The 15,001-nt window shown below is 57.2% G+C and overlaps 1 protein-coding gene across 3 annotated transcripts in view; it reads left to right on the top strand.

The window, feature by feature from the left end:
• Positions 1-290: 290 nt before the first annotated feature.
• RAP1GAP2 (RAP1 GTPase activating protein 2) overlaps positions 291-15,001 on the top strand; it is a 61,110-nt gene continuing 46,399 nt past the window's right edge. Inside the window, exons 1-2 of one of the 3 annotated variants that reach the window (XM_030472189.1) lie at positions 291-372; positions 2,464-2,580. In XM_030472189.1, the coding sequence (XP_030328049.1) occupies positions 323-372; positions 2,464-2,580 (167 nt within the window). In that variant the 5' untranslated portion in view covers positions 291-322. Of the gene's footprint in view, positions 373-2,463; positions 2,581-5,016; positions 5,244-12,990; positions 13,103-15,001 lie in introns of those variants that run through there. The other 2 variants (XM_030472193.1, XM_030472191.1) reach the window with 2 other exon arrangements.

Consider the following 15,001-nt stretch of genomic DNA (forward strand, 5'->3'; position numbering starts at 1 on the left):
AGACTCGGCTGGAAAACCCGCGTTTCCTTGGGGAGCCGGGTGGGAGCGGCGGGGGCTGCGGGCCGGGAGCGGAGCGCGCCGCCCATCGCGGTGCGGCTCACCGGGCGCCCTCCGGGGCTGCCCCGGGGGGCGGGCGTTGTGTAATGCTTTACGTAACGGGACACGGCGGTGTGACCCCCCCGGCCCTAACCGGGTCCCCCCCCCCGGTGCCGGAGGAGGCGGCAGCGCGCAGGAGCCGGCGCAGCCGCCCGGGCTGGACAGGGACCGGACCGGCCCGTGCTGCGGGAGAGGGGCTCTGCGGCGGAGCTCCCCGTTCCGCGGCATGGCCTCGGGCAAGGCGGCCGGGGAGCGGCGCTGGGAGCTGGTGCGCTGGTGAGTGTGGGGCAGGGGGTCCCGGTAGATGCTCGGGGAAGGGCTTAGCTTCAAGGGGGTCTCGGTTCTGGTGTGGGGATGTTCCGAGCCCAGGGAGCCCCGGCTGCTGAGCGGGGTGAAAAGGGGAACCCCGGCCGGGGAGGGCTCCGGGGGGTGGGGGGCACACGCGGGACAGGGCCCCTGCCCTGGGGCGCTCCGGGGGTCGCTGGGTGATCCCGGTTGTGGTGGGACCCCCGGCGCAGCTGCTACAGCCGGGGAAGGAGGCGAAGGTGTCACCTCCTCGGGCAGTGCGGGGGGATCTCTGGCGTCTGGGGACCCGTGGAGGTAGAAGAGTTGGATCCCAAAGAGTTCCTGCACCCGGGAAGTGGCCCTGCCCCGCACAGGAGTGGTGTGGGAAGCAGCAGCATCCTGGTGTGCTGGAGGGCGGTCTCTGGGACACTGGGATGCTTTGTGCCATTCTGGTGTTGTGTGGGGGTGAAGGGTGCTGAGGGTGTGCCAGGCTTTGAGGATCCGCAGCTTTTGTTGGGGATGGGTGATTGCAGTGCCCGGAGCACCGGGATGGGCTGACATTGGAAACAAGCTCTCCCTGTGTCTTTGTATGTGTAATTGTGTAGTTTGTGACGTCCAAGGCTTGTGACTTTTGAGCAGGGCGCTGTCGCGATGCCAGGCGGCGGCCGGGGGGGCTCCGGTGCTGCTGATGTCAGAGCTGGGACCAGGCCCAGGGTTGTCCGGGCACCGGCTGCCATGGAGCAAAGCCAGGATGGGGCTGGAGCTCCTGGTGCGGTGGGATCCCTGCGAGCCTGGCTGAGCAGCCAGAGCGGGAATTGGCTGAGGATTACTCTAAGCTCGTGAAGCTCTTTTCATTCTGTTTCCCCCCCCTCAGCAGCTGGGGGCACTTTGCTTCTTGCACACTTAGACCCAAACTGTTACACTGGCTGCTGGGCTTGACTGTTCTGATATCCCCAAACTTCCCTCCCAAAAGCCATCCTGGCTTGCCTGCCACCACTCTGTGCGATGCTGTCATGTGCAAGAGCTGCAGGGGAGCGCTGGGACTGCACCGTCTCTGGTTGCTTTCACCAAGACAATCAGCAGGTCACTCTGTACCAGGGACACTCCAGGAGCCTTTTGGGTTTCCTTCTGCTGACAGCAGGAGGTTCTGGCTCCGGCGCTGTCGCTGCTGCCAGTCCCGGCAGGATCCCCCTGCCCTGGATGAGTTTGGGTGGGCAGCAGAGCCCAGCAGCCCCGGGCAGCTCCAGAGGTGTCCCTGCTCACCAGGGCTGCGGGGAGCCCATGGCATGGTGGTGCATCCCCTTGGCCCATCTAGGCAACGTGGCTGGATCCCTGCAGTTCCTGGTGGGATTGTACCACCCAGAGCACCCGTGCATGGAGGAGAGGACCACGAGCTCGCCCCAGCCCTGGCTGGGGTTTGTGGATGCTGCAGCTGTGTGTGTGCGTCTCCAACCAGCACCATGGAGGCTTTAAATAATTAATGGCTTGCTGATGAAATTTCATGTCCAGAGGAGGGTGTGTGAAATGCTGCTGGGATGGAGGCAGGCAGCAGAACTCTGCTCTGAAAGATGGGAACAACTGTGGTTACTGACACTGTGCTCACTAAACAGAGAACCTTCACTCCTCTAATCAAAATAACCATCGACTCATCACTTGGCTATTATTTAATAAGCCTCAGCATCTGGCCTGATGTTCAAAATGATGCTAGAAAGGCATTAGCCTGGGCTCAGCGCTGGCGATAGCTGGGTGGGAGCGGTTGGAGCAGGCTGTGCTGCTGAGCTGGGTACTGGTGCTGCACCTCTGCCTCCCAGGAGTGTACAGTGAAACGTCCTGTGTTGCTTTTGAAGTGTTGGCTCTTCGAAAGGGTGCCCGGTCCCAGCCGCGGCGGTGTGCCTGTGGGAGCATCTCCTGATGGAAGGAGAAGGATGGGGATGTGCAAGGATGCAGGCAGGGCTCCAGTGAAGGAGGCGGTGGTTTATGCTGGCCCAGCAGCCCGGAGCAGCGCTGCTGAGCCGCCCTCCGAGTCCCGCAGCTCCCCCATCCTGAGCTGATGAATATTTCAGTCTCTGCTCTTATTTTTAGGTACGTGCGAGAGGGCCGGTTTCGGATCGAGGAGAGGACGCTGACAGCTTTCCAGTGGCTGTACTCACCCCAGCAGCACCGCATCCTCAGCCGGGCGGACCTGAGCTCTCCCAGCAGGTAAGGGGGGGGCCGCGGCTGCAGGAGCACTGGCACATCCCCTACCAGTGCCACCTCTCTGCCACAAGCCTTCGTGGCTTCGATGTGGGTCTCCTGAGCCTCAGCCTATCTCTGGAGCCCTGTGAATACCTGAACGTCTTTAAACAGCATTAAAATAAAGTTCCAGATGCAGCAGTTGCAGCTGCGAGCTGCAAACATCTTATGAACACCCCTCTGGTTTAAAGCAGTGCAAAGGACAAGTTACTGCCCTAACGCCCTCCGTGCTTTTGGTCACACAACCTTTGAGGACCTGCTTTATGCATGCAGCACACTTGAGATTTAGTTAAAAAACAGACTTGGAGCCAGAGGATGCAGATCTCCCAGCGTAAGTGATCCCTGGACAATATTTGTCCTGATACCCCGGTTTGGTGCTTAAGCTCCCTCCATCACAGCTTGCTAAGGAGATGTCTCAGAGCCATGTCCTGGGTGTGTGCTGCGGCTCTCCCTGCCGATGCACATGTGTTGCTGTCAGTTTGGATTCCACTGTTTGGTGATAAAATGCCATTAACATAAGAGCCTTGTGGGCCTCAAGACACATATAGCACAGCGTCTGTTTTCCTGTCCATTAAGAGCACTGAAACACCCGAGTCCCTGGGTGGCTGTGTGGCTGAAAGCTTTTCCCTCTTCATTTCTGCAGCAGTTTTTCTCCAAGAGCCCTTAAAGCCCTGAAGTATTTATCTGCCCAGGATTGCCTGGAGCAGAACAACAGCAGGAGGGTGGCTGGGGAGGGAGGGGATGCCTGAAATGAGGGGTGAGGAAAGGTTCTTGGAGGCTCCCCACAGAGTGAGGGTTTTCTGGGGGGGACACGGTGCTGTAGAGCCCATGGGCTGGGTGGGGAGGGCCCTGCCCCACTCCTGGAGGTGACATGAACACTTAGACTTCCAGGAGCGAGATGTCCTGCTTCCCTTAGCAGCAGCCATGGTGCGCACGCTTCCCAGATCCGGGCATGGCAATTCCTCTGGCTCCCACTGGAGAGGCTTCCCAGAAGCTGGAGTCACCATGCTGGTTGTTAATCTTAACTAATTTTAGCAAATTGACATCAAAGGCTGTGTAATCTCACCCCTGATGCACACATATCATGCAGTGTATGGAATGTCAATGTGTGCAATGTCATCTATAATTAATGTGAAATACCACTGGGGTTAATTCCACTGGATGCATTTGATTTCCCAGCGGGCAGGGAAATTACCTGGAGACGTCTGGTAGAGCCATGAGTGGTGCCTGCATCGCTTTTATGGGGATGAAACCTTCACCCAGGTTGCAGCTCAGGCTGTCACCCCAAACAGCCCAAGCGCAAATCCAGCTTGGTGAGTCCCAGGTTTGCCCAACTCTGACTCTTCAAGCAGAGGCAGAGCAGCCTGCTCAGGCACTGCCTGCAGCCAGGTCCTGCGTGGGGCACAAAGCTGGAGCGAGTTGGCTTCAGCAGCTCTCCACAGGATGGGAGTGAGCTGTGCTGGGCATGTCTAAGCATCTTGTTTGTCCTGCGGCCTCCTGGTCTGGTTGCCCTCTCTGGTGGGCCTAGTGAGCAGGCAGCTGTGCCCAGCACCAGCGCTTGTCTCTGCTGCAGCACGTTGCTGTGGAGGCAGCGTTTAAGGCACATTGTGGTACCTCAGGTGGCACATTGACACCACGATGCTCTGTGGCATTTCAGGCTGTCGCATTGTTTATCTGTCACGTTCGTTGGATCACTGTCTCTGTTTTGCACTGGCTGCTGCTGCTTTGCATAAGAGTGGTGACACAGCTGGGGGCAAGAAGAGAGTCCTGTGGCTGTTGGTCACCTCATGCAAGTACTGGCCTGGCCAAGCTGTGTGCTACTGGTGTGCTCCGCAGGGACCAGGCAAGACAAAAAGGGAATTGCATTGATTTCCATGAATTGTTTTAGGAACTGATGGGACCAAACTGATACAGCTTGTGGTGACCATGCTGTACTCTGGTGCAGGCTCACCTTTGGGCTCTGCTGGGGGACAGCAGCCTGGGGCTGGAGTAGAAAGAGCTAGAAAGGATGAGCCTGTCAGTGGGAATGGGAATTTTGCCTTTCCCTCCAGCGGGTCCAGATTTTTGGCCCTGGAAGCTGCTCTTTTGTCTGGTCTGTGTCTGTAATTCAGGTGTAATAGATGGAGAAGCTCACATGGAGACTGAACTCTGCTTTCAGAGCTGAATCCAAAGGGGGCTGCTCCATTTTCTAGCTATCTTTTCCCAAACCAGCCCTTTCACTCTGGGCAGTGTAATGAGCAAGCTCCTCAGCTCCCCTGGTGGGTATTGCTTCAGTGATGCTACTGAAGCCCTCCCAATAACCCTCGCTCAGGCGCCCATCCTAACTTGACTCTCATATTCTTGCCTTCCCGCTGCAGGGACCCAGTCCCAGTTTCCAGCTCCCTGATGCACTTGCTCTGAGCAGCGCTCACACCTCTCCTCTGTGTGGGTGAAGCGTCAGGGCGGCGGCAGACCCGGCTTTGCCATTGGGAGCGGGACCGCCGGTGCGTGGCCGGGGGTCTGCGGGTGCGCAGCGCCCGGCGCAGGCTCCTGGGAGCCCGGGGCTGCGGTAGCTGCTCGCATCGCACCGCACCGCCCCGCGCCGGGGCTCCAGCACTGCCGGCTCCGCACAGCGCAGCGAGGACACCGCGGTAAGACGCGTTCCAGGCTTGTGGAATCGGACCCGCGGGTAGTACACAGCGGGGCTGCGATAGCGGGGGACTGGGGTAGGAACAACCGGGGTAAGGCTTTAACAGGGAGGTTTGAGTCTGTGTTTGTCCTTGTTTTTACGCTGAGCTTGTCTGCATGCAAATGTGAGGCAGAGCCGGGAGATCTATTGTTGAAGCCTTTACAATTCTCATCTCCTCGGTTTGCATTTAAATACGCGATGACTACTTGAGGCTCTGTGTGTCGGGGCTTGGGGACCCGGAACGGGGGGTCTGTGGCGTTTGGATGCCGGTGCCAGCGCTCTTGTTAAATAGGGAAAATTCAAGGAGGAAACTTCAAAAGGTCTTTCCAGGGCTCTGCTCCGATGTGTTGCGGCTCGTGGTGTTGGTGCTTGCTCTGAGCAGCTTCCCAGCAGCTCTGTGAGGGGTTATGGTCCTGCCTTTGCAGGGGTACCCCTTTGCAAGAGGGGTCCCAGATTCTTTGCATTTGACAGAAGCAGGGCACAGATTGTTTGTACTGAGCCTCTCTGCACCCGGCGCTGTGTGCTGGGGTGACCCTCCTCCCCCCTGCGTTTGAGTGAGACTGCAGCTTATCTCTGCCAGAGGAGCGGTGTAATGTCTGCTCACACGCAGAGCATCTCTTTTATCCCGCTCATCTCTGCGGGCAGAGCACCGGTAGAGCCGGTGTGCGAGCTCCGCGTCGCCTGCATCCCTGGTGTGGACGGGATGTGAGATGGAGCCTGCCAGGGGCTGCCTTGTTTCCTCATCCCCTGCACGCTTCAGGCTCCACTGTTTTATTTAAGCCTGGTTGTTGTTTTAGTAGCACAAGGGACATAATATCTGTCCACACGGCACGATTTATTGGGGTTGGAAACACGCCAAGGAGTTTAAATTCAGATTCAACAAGAAGCGTGATTCCAGCCAGCAGGCTCGCTGTGTGCACCACGTTTAGCAGATACCTTGTCCTCCCTGTGCTGCTGATTCCTCCCAAAGGGCAGCTCACAATAACCACAGCAGCAAAACCACCCTTTTTCTTTGCCCCATGTTTGTTTTATCATCCTTCTCCCCCTTCATCCCAAAGTGTAACCGTATGGCAGCAGGGTCCTGGGGGCTGCTGGCAGAGTCCTGCTGCTGCCGTTGCCTTTCAATGTACCTGGAGTCAGATGCTCCGGTTGTCATTAGTGGCTGCTGTGGAAACAGGAACAGGACTTCAGCAGCAACAGTAGGAAGAAGCATTTTTTCCAGGAGCTAAAAACAGCTCATTCTCCCCAGACCTCCTTCCAATTTCGTGAGGGTAGATGAATCCCTGCTTGGAGTTAACATCTGCCTCCAAGTTAGATGCCAAACCAGAAGGAGCTGTTCCTTGACTCTGATTTGAATCTAGCCCAGCTCTTTACAAAACCCACCCCAAAATGGTGGAAGAATACAATTGACAGTGGTGAGATGTAGCAGGGGTTTGAAGAGCTCAAGTCCAAGCCCTGTGTGCCTCATTTGCCATGTTCAGATGGAACCATGTACAATGGTTCTTGGCCTGAAGCTGAGCCCTGACTGCTGCCTGGATCTAACCCTGCTCCAGCATCCTGGCTTTCAGCAGTGGCTGCTGGAGCCAAGCAGCACGTGGGGTGCAAGTTGGAGCTGTGAGAGGGGGTGCAAGGGCAGGAGCTGGTTCTCTGAGCCCAGCTCCTCACTGCTGCCAGCACCCACTCGTGTAACATCCTCATGAATGTGCTGAACACCAGTTACAGCTTTTTTCTTTCTTCTGTTATTAGGAAACTGTTCCAGAGATTGTTTGTATTGAAAACTAGAAACCTCCTAATTTCCAGCCAAACCATATTCAGGTCTATCTCATGCCCGTGCTTTCCTCCCACCCTCATGTTTTGCCAGCCCTGATTTTTAGTTTAAGCAGTTCTTTTTCTGTCTTGCCACAATTTCTTTAGAGGCTGCAGCTGCATCTCTCCTGCATTTGTCATGTGAGTTGGGCCAGATGCTCTCTGGTTCTGCTGGTCCAGCTGTGCACTGGTGCCAACCTGCCAGTGGGAATGGGGTTTGGTTGGGTCTTGCCCTGATGCATCCTCCCTCCACCAGCCATGTGGTGCCTGGGTGGACAGGCGATGAGCTCCTGTAGCGGGGGACCGGGGTGTGGGATGCGAGATGTGCAGGTAGCCATGGTAACGGTGCCCAGGGACCCAGCACTGGGAATGGTCAGCTGCCTGCCTGCCTGTCTCCTGCCTGCAGCAGGGCTGCCCCTGGGCACAGGATGGGGCATGCTGCGGGCAGTGGTGCCTGCACTGCCTGGGACTGGGCTGTGTCTGGAGCATCCTGAGCAGGGAATGTGGATGCACAGAGAAACCTTCCTGCAGGATCCTCGAGGGAGGCACTGTGTGCATGTGGACATGGGTGTCTGCTGCTCTTCTGAAGCATCCCCTCCTAGGCTCAACTTGCATAGGAAGGGACATGGATAGAAGAGGTGGGGAAACCACTCACACAGTAACTGTGTGCTTGAACAGGCTCTTCCTAAAGAGGGAGCCTCTCTGGGGACTTCCATTCCCTCACTAGCCATACAGCTCTAAAATGGGTGGACCTGAGAAAACAAGCAACTCTGTACATTAAATTCATGGCGGGCTGAGAATTTAATGAGGCTGGAAGTGTGTGTGGTGACTTTGTGTGTCATGCTGTGATCAGACAAGTGCTGTGTTTTTCTGCAGGGAAGAGCCAGGTAGTGTGATGCTGGCTGGAACCCGTTGCTAATGTGTGTCAGCCTGGGTACCCAGAGAGCATGTGCGTGTCCAAATGTGAATGCTGGTGAGGCTCTCGGTGCTGCAGGGTGCTCAGCAAACCCGGTCACCCCAAGAGGCCGAAAGGCAGCAGCTGGGGACCAGAGGGCTGTGTCCACATCCCTGATGTTGTGTGCAGAGTGAGCTTTGGAGGGATGGGGGGTCACCTGCTCCACAAGGCTTGCTCCTGAGCACACAGCCTGGGCCAGGCTGTCCTCACCTCCCCTCGGTGCTGCCTGGAAACGGCGAGATCGATACTGTAAAGAAAAGACAAATTAGCATCGATGGACTTCAGACCCAGAAATGGTTAAACACATTGATTTCTGCTGGTGGTGTTCTAACCAAGCCAGGCTTCTCAGTGTTTGGCCTTGTTTTCCACTGCAATGGTCCCCCAGAAGCGTTTCTGTCTCTGCCAGGCTGAGCACAGCCCCTGCTGCTTGTCCCCAAGTCCCACTGCCGATGCTCACCAGGATGTGTGTGATGGGGGCTCGGGAATGGCCCTTTCTGTGGTCCCAACCTTGGCTGAGTCGGAGTTTGCCTTTTCTGGCTGGTTGCTCTATTCTGCAGCTGATCCTCCCAGTTAAAGCTCAGATGTACTGAGCCCTCCCTAATGGGTTTAACAAGTGGCTGCAGACAGCAGGCGGCTCGGCTCTGCTCCCGGGGCTGTCTGTCCCTAAAGGACAAAACTGTCGGAGCTGGTCAGTCCCCTGTGATGAGTAGCCTGAGCCTGATGGAGGTATGGCAGGTCTCTGGAAGCTGTCCTTGGCTTTACTGTCCTTTGGCTGACGCTCAGCTCTTCAGCGAGAGTGCCCCCCTCCCCGGTGCTGTGGCTGAGGAGCCCTGTGGCAGCCGGTGGGTGCTGCAGACCCATGCACTCTTGAGCAGCAAATAGGCACCTTTGAGTGCAAGCTGGGTTTTGTGGGAACCTGCTGTTTAAGACATTGAGTTTCTCACTTCACTTCAGCAGCACCATAAAGGGGAGAAAAAACTGTTAAAAATATTCCATGCACTGAGTCAGAATTAATTCGGACACTATTTTGTTTGCTTTCTGTGTTGAGGCTGCTGATATGTACAGCATGTTCTTCCTGCCAGGAGAAAACCTAATATTTCTGGGTGCCCACAACCTTCCTTGGAATCATAATAGAAAGATGAATACCCTCAGCGTGCTGCATGCAATATTAAAGCACTAATGATGCAATCAGCCTCTCCTAGCCCCAGTAACAAAGGGAAGAATTGTGCTGCCCCTCCTGGGCAGCATTCCTCTCTGCGGTGCAGGCTGAAGATGCTGAGGATGCAGTGTGTGCCCGTGGCTGCAGCTTGGCCCATAGAGGGGCAGTGTCTGTGCTTGCATAGGCAGGGGCTCAGCCCCACGCTGCAGCCCTGGGGAGCAGTTCACCATTCCATGGCTGCTGGAACTACCCGGCTGCTGCAGGAGCCTGGAGCAGCCCCCGGGAATGGGAGCAGCAGGTTCTGCCTGTGCTGGCTCCACCACAAAGGGTCCCGAGCTGCTGGGCGATGGGGACTGAGCTGTGTGCTGGTGCTGGGGTGCTGGTGGCCTGGCTAACCTGTCCTGCTGCTGCTGTGTCCACAGGAGGGCTGTCTGGCAGCTTTGGTTGGCTGGGAGGAAGGTGCCTTCAGAGCCTGCTTTCTTCTGCACCATCAGTTCATGCATTCACTGGTGCTGTGTTGTGGATTTGGTGGTCTCACTGGCAGCACCACAGACTGGTTTGTGTTGGAAGGGACCTTAAAGCTCATCCAGCTCCAACCCCTGCCACGGGCAGGGACACCTTCCACTAGAGCAGGTTGCTTCCAGCCCTGTCCAACCTGGCCTTGAACACTGCCAGGGATGGGGCTGTCAGGGGGCAGTTTGAGCCCTGCGGTCTCCTGTAGGTGATGCAGAGCTGAGCCGGGGCTGTGCAGGATCAGCCTGTGTTTCCCTCTGCGAGCAGCCCAGCAGCGTGTGCTCACTATCCCCAGCGCTGCGCAGTTGTCAGCGCGCTGCTATGGCTCAGCCTTGCGCTCCCTCCCCTGTCTCCTCTTGCGCGTGGTTGGGGTGATGGAGCCGACTGAAACATGGGCACCTCTCCTGCACACTGCTCCCCTGTGAGCTGCCCGAGGGGGTCCAGGGTTGGTGTCCTTCATTATCTATTAACAATGAGTGGCACCCCCTCCCCGGTGTTACTGGCGTCATCAGGGTTGGGAATGCGGCTGGGGTATGTCGGGGCTCATGGCTCTAGGAAATGTTAATTCTGTCTGGTGCAGATGGCACCATGGAGGCACCATCCTCCCCCAGGCCTTTGTTTCTTAATTTGGGCTGATCAGTTCTGATGTGGCTGTGCCTGCTGTGAAAGGAGGAGGGATTTCTTTTATCCTTTTGTTTTTGAGCTCAACTGTGTGAAATACCCTGAGGGGGGAAGAGGGAAGTGAGCAAATGTCACTGCAGACACACTCCTTCTGGAAGCGCTCCTGTGAGGGTGAGGTGGTGCTGGTGGGATGCACTGGAGCAGAGGAAGGGAGGGAGACTGGTGGCCTCTGTGGGCTTGGAGTTGGGTCCTTGGTGTGTTATTAACCTTTGCCTGCTCCAGATGCTGTTTGCCACCTGTGTCTGGGGTGGCCGACATGGTCGTGGTGGGGATGTAGAGCAAGGAGAGCTCCTCTTTTGCCCCTGGACACACTTGGGTACTGGTCCTGCCAGTGCAGGGTGAGGTTGGCATCACATGGAGCTGCCTCGCAGCTCTGCTGGCAGTGGGAAATGGAGACAGTTCCCACACAGCCGTGTCGAGGTCGTGTTCTCCTGGGCTCTGAAATCCCAGGGGAGGTGTGTGAACCATTCCTCTGCCATGCCAAGGAGGCATAAGGAGTCTCTGTCAAGCAGTGATGACCCCCCGACTGTACTGACCTCCCGCAGCGGGGAGTGTGGCCCTGCCTTGCTGCACATCTCCCCGTCTCCCTCCGCTTCCATGTGCCTCTGACAGCAGCGGGTTCATGTAAGGACTGAAGTGGCAGAGCGAGATGTGGTAATTGCTGCTTGCAGCACTGCAAGAGTAAACGTTTAAATGAAGAGCTGGCTGTTTTCCTGGGGCTCTCCACGTTGTTTCTGGTGTGATGCCAGCTGCAGACTGATGCTTCCCATGGCTGGTGTCACTGCCTGCCACTGCACCTCTGTGTGCAGGGGCTGTGCTGGGCCGCAGCAGCCCTGTGCAGTTCCCATGCACTGCAGGGCTCCCTGCTTGTATTTTCAGGCACGTGAATCATGTGCAGCTCAGTAGAGCTGGGCAGAAACCAACTGCTGTGAGTGTAAGAAAGATGTGGCCTGGGGGAAGATGAAGCGTGAGGATAACGTCACACTGCTGTCAATGCAGAGCTTTAGCACGGAGCATCCAGGCCAGAAACAAATGTGCTCTGAGTGAATGTCCCAGATATTTCATGGTACCTGAATTATGGCTTTCGAGCCTGCAGCATGTTTGGGAGTTGGGTTTTGTTTTTTTTTTTTTTTTTAATGATGTTCTTAAGAGCTCTAAAATGCAAAGGATTTCGATCACTTCATCTCTCTAAGGAGAGATGGCTGTGGGCAGAAAAGTAGGAGTTGAAATAGCTGGATTTCAGTCCAAGTTTTTTCCTTGGAGCTGAGTGATTTCTATCTCCAACTCCCTATCCACCCCCCTGCCTCCCCTCTTCCTTTCACACATCAGACAGGATCCAAATGCCTCTCAGTTTAGAGCTTTTGGGTGCTTGGATGAAAGTCTGACTCCCGCAAGTGCCAAGATCTGGGGTAGGATCCGCATCGGGACCTGTGGAGCGGTGGGAGCCAGGCACCGCCCGGCAGCACCGCATCAGGGGATGTTTGCTGTGTGTGCTGGGCATTATGCTGAATCAGCGGAGTAGGAGGTGAGTGCACGAGTCGCTGAACCAGGAGCACCTCGGCTCTGAACCGCCGGGACTTTGGGAAGGGAGCTTTGGTGAGCTCGGTGCACGGTGCGAGGCTGTGGTGTGAGGTGCAGCTTCAATCCAAGTCTCACTGCAGCCCCGGGATAGCGCAGTCCTCCCTGACTGCCGAGGGGTGCTTGGAGCTCCCACCCTTCCTCCTCACTCACTGGGGAGGGTGAAGCCCCTCTTGCAGCCTGAGTGGGTGCGGATGGGTGCTGGTGGCTGGTTTGAGGAGGTGGAAGGTGTGAGGACGGGCTGGCAGCCCCCTGGATGCGGTGTCCAGCCTCTGGGCACTGGTGAGGAGCTCACCTCCTCATGGGCTCTGCTCTGCCCAAAGGCTGGTGCAGGGAACAACATCCTATTTTCTTGGGACTTTGCGACTGATGGAAGCTCATGTCTAGCTAGAGGTCAGCGTTTCCATTTAAGTGGGATTTATGAAGCCTGGCTGTTAGAGCACTGCGGGGTTTTCAGTGATGGTCAGACTGCAAATGCACATCACAGCTGCTGGGGAGCAGGAGAGAACTCCTGTACTGCTGTTCCTGCTGAACAGGACTGGGTGGGAGATGCCTCACTGAGCTCTGGAGCAGCTGGGGATCTGTTTGCTGTGAGAAATACGGTGACGGGATTCTTGCTTATTGTGCTTCTGCGTCTTTAGTAGGATGTCCGTTGAAAGGCACTGGAGAGTCAGTTGGAGGATCCCTGACCAGGGAGCCAGCCTGGTGCAGGGAATGCAGGATTCAGGGATGCAGACCCCTGTGGTGCCACCAGTGACCCTCTGCCAGGCTGGAGCAGCCCCACGGCACCATGACTGTGGGTGACGCTGTGGTCCAGCCCCAGTGCCCGCGGCTCCTGCCATTAGGAGAAATACGACATTTGCAGCAAAGGGTTGTGAAAAGCCCGAGGCCACAAGAAAAAACAGAGAAAAGGAAATGACTTTTATCTGGGGGGGGGGAGGTGTGTGTTGAGGGGAGGCGCTGGGGTCCCCCCGCCCTGGCACAGTGCGTGTCCCGCAGGAAGCACCCGTCACTGCTGGCACGCGGTGCCGCAGCCTAGTCCCCGTGTCCCCATGGCTGGAGCACCCCGGCAGCACTGAGCCACCATGTTCCAGAGGAAGCGCAGCGTCTCCTTCGGCGGCTATGGCTGGTGGGTGCCTCTTGTTCTACCCCTCCTCGGTGCCGCACGGGGAGCTTCTCTTTCCCTCTGGGAAGGGAAGCACCATGGTGCTGTGGCGTGGTGTCCTCGCAGCAGAGCCCTTCCCGCTGCCCCATGCCAACACGTGCAGGAGTAGGGAAGGATCTTCTTCCCTCAATGGCTGCAGGGAAGCCTGCCACAGCTTCACCAGACAGCTTCTCACTGCCGAGGACCTGCTGCCCGCTCCTCTCTGCCTGGGCAGCGATGCTTACAGCTGCCTTTGGCACCTCGTGGCACATGGTGGGGTCCCACCTCGTCCATGGCAGGTTCCCAGCACCATTGGCACCTCCTGAGTTGTCCCTGCGCCGTCTGTCCTTGGCAGGGCACCACGGCTGCTGCCTGCACCCTGGGTCTGGGTCTGTTTGCTTCTTGTGTCCTTCTCTTCCAGATGTGTTATCTATAGGGAAATAAGGAAGTGGCACTGCTCTCCCTCTGTCCCTCCTCCAGGTTCCCCCATCTAAGGTCTTTTATGCCCATTCCAGGTCTGTGCTGTGTGACTGTGGTTGGTGGGAACTGATGGCTGAATGGGTGATTTTGTGATGGTTTTGGCTCTCTGGTGTTGGCTGGAGGGCAGCTCTGCTGTCCCCTCCCCGTGCTGTGGGGGCTGCAGGGCTTGGGGGAATGCTTGTGGCTGCTTGAAACCTGCTGGGGAAAAGGCTGAGTTAACCAAGGGGGCTGCAGGGGGGCAGTGAACTCGGGGGGGTTCCAGAGAAGCCCCTGGAATGAAGCTCTCGCCCCACTGAAGCCAAGAGTTTTCTCAGCTGTTTTTTTTTTCTTTACATGCAAATGGGAAGGAAGTTCTCTGATAATCTTCTGTACAAATAACTTCAGTGAAATGTGGGCTCATTCTGGACAGAAATGGCAGCTCCTGGGCAGCTCTGCCCCACTGCTGCTGCTGGGAATAGAGGCTTTGGAGCCCCAACCACAGTAGGCACATCCCAGGAGCTGCTGCTGCTGACAGCTTCCCGCTGGGATGGAGCGGAGCCGTTACCCCCGTGCTGGGGCGTTCGGGGCCTCTGGGCTTTGCTCTGTTGTTTTCCTTCTGTGCTTTGGCATTTGCAGGGAGCAAACAACCACAAGCTGGTGAGTTATGCAGGAAAAAGTGGTGTGCTGGAGTGAGCGGTCTGTGCCGCAGGGCACAGGCTTGCTTTGAGCATCAGCACCCGTGTCTGCACAGAGGCAGACCAGGGTGTATGTGGGGAGCCCTGCTCTCCATGCGGCAGCTCCCAAGTGGGGTCGGTGCACTACTCCCTAGGGAAGATGCCCCTTGCAGTTGTGCATTGCCCGGAGAGCTTTGTGCCCAGTGGGAAACACTTCCCCGGCTGTTTACGGGAAAGGAAGGAACCTGCTGCAGTCGGTGCCTGCATCTGCATCTTCTCACGCTGCCCCAGGTAACACACCCTTCCTGTGGGGACCATGTGTGGGGTGGCCGGACACACCCAGACACCACTGCCGGTGCCCGCGAGTGCTGCTTCCAGCTCTCCAACAGTGTGAACCGGGGTTTATTCTGTCCACCGTTCGCATCTGCAGCCAGTGAGGTCTTGGGAGGAGCCAGGCTTGTCCTGGAGCAGCAGATGTGGTGTCATCGTTCTTGGATGTAGGGATGCACATCGTGGGTGATGTAAAGCCATGGCGTGTGCAGCCCTGGGAGCTGCCACTGCTCCCCTGCCCAGCTCACCGGCCCCAGTGACTGACACGGGCGCCAGCCCTACCCCGCTCCCCTGGCTGGTGTCAGCTGCTGCTCTTGCAGCAATGGGTGCTGTGGGAGCACCAGGGCCATGCTGGGGTGCGCAGGAGGAGCTGGGCTGTGTGTGGGGTGTTTCACTTCACCCCACCTTGGGAGGGGGCATG

Source organism: Strigops habroptila (assembly GCF_004027225.2).
Source record: "Strigops habroptila isolate Jane chromosome 13 unlocalized genomic scaffold, bStrHab1.2.pri S16, whole genome shotgun sequence".
Taxonomy (NCBI): Eukaryota; Metazoa; Chordata; class Aves; order Psittaciformes; family Psittacidae; genus Strigops; species Strigops habroptila.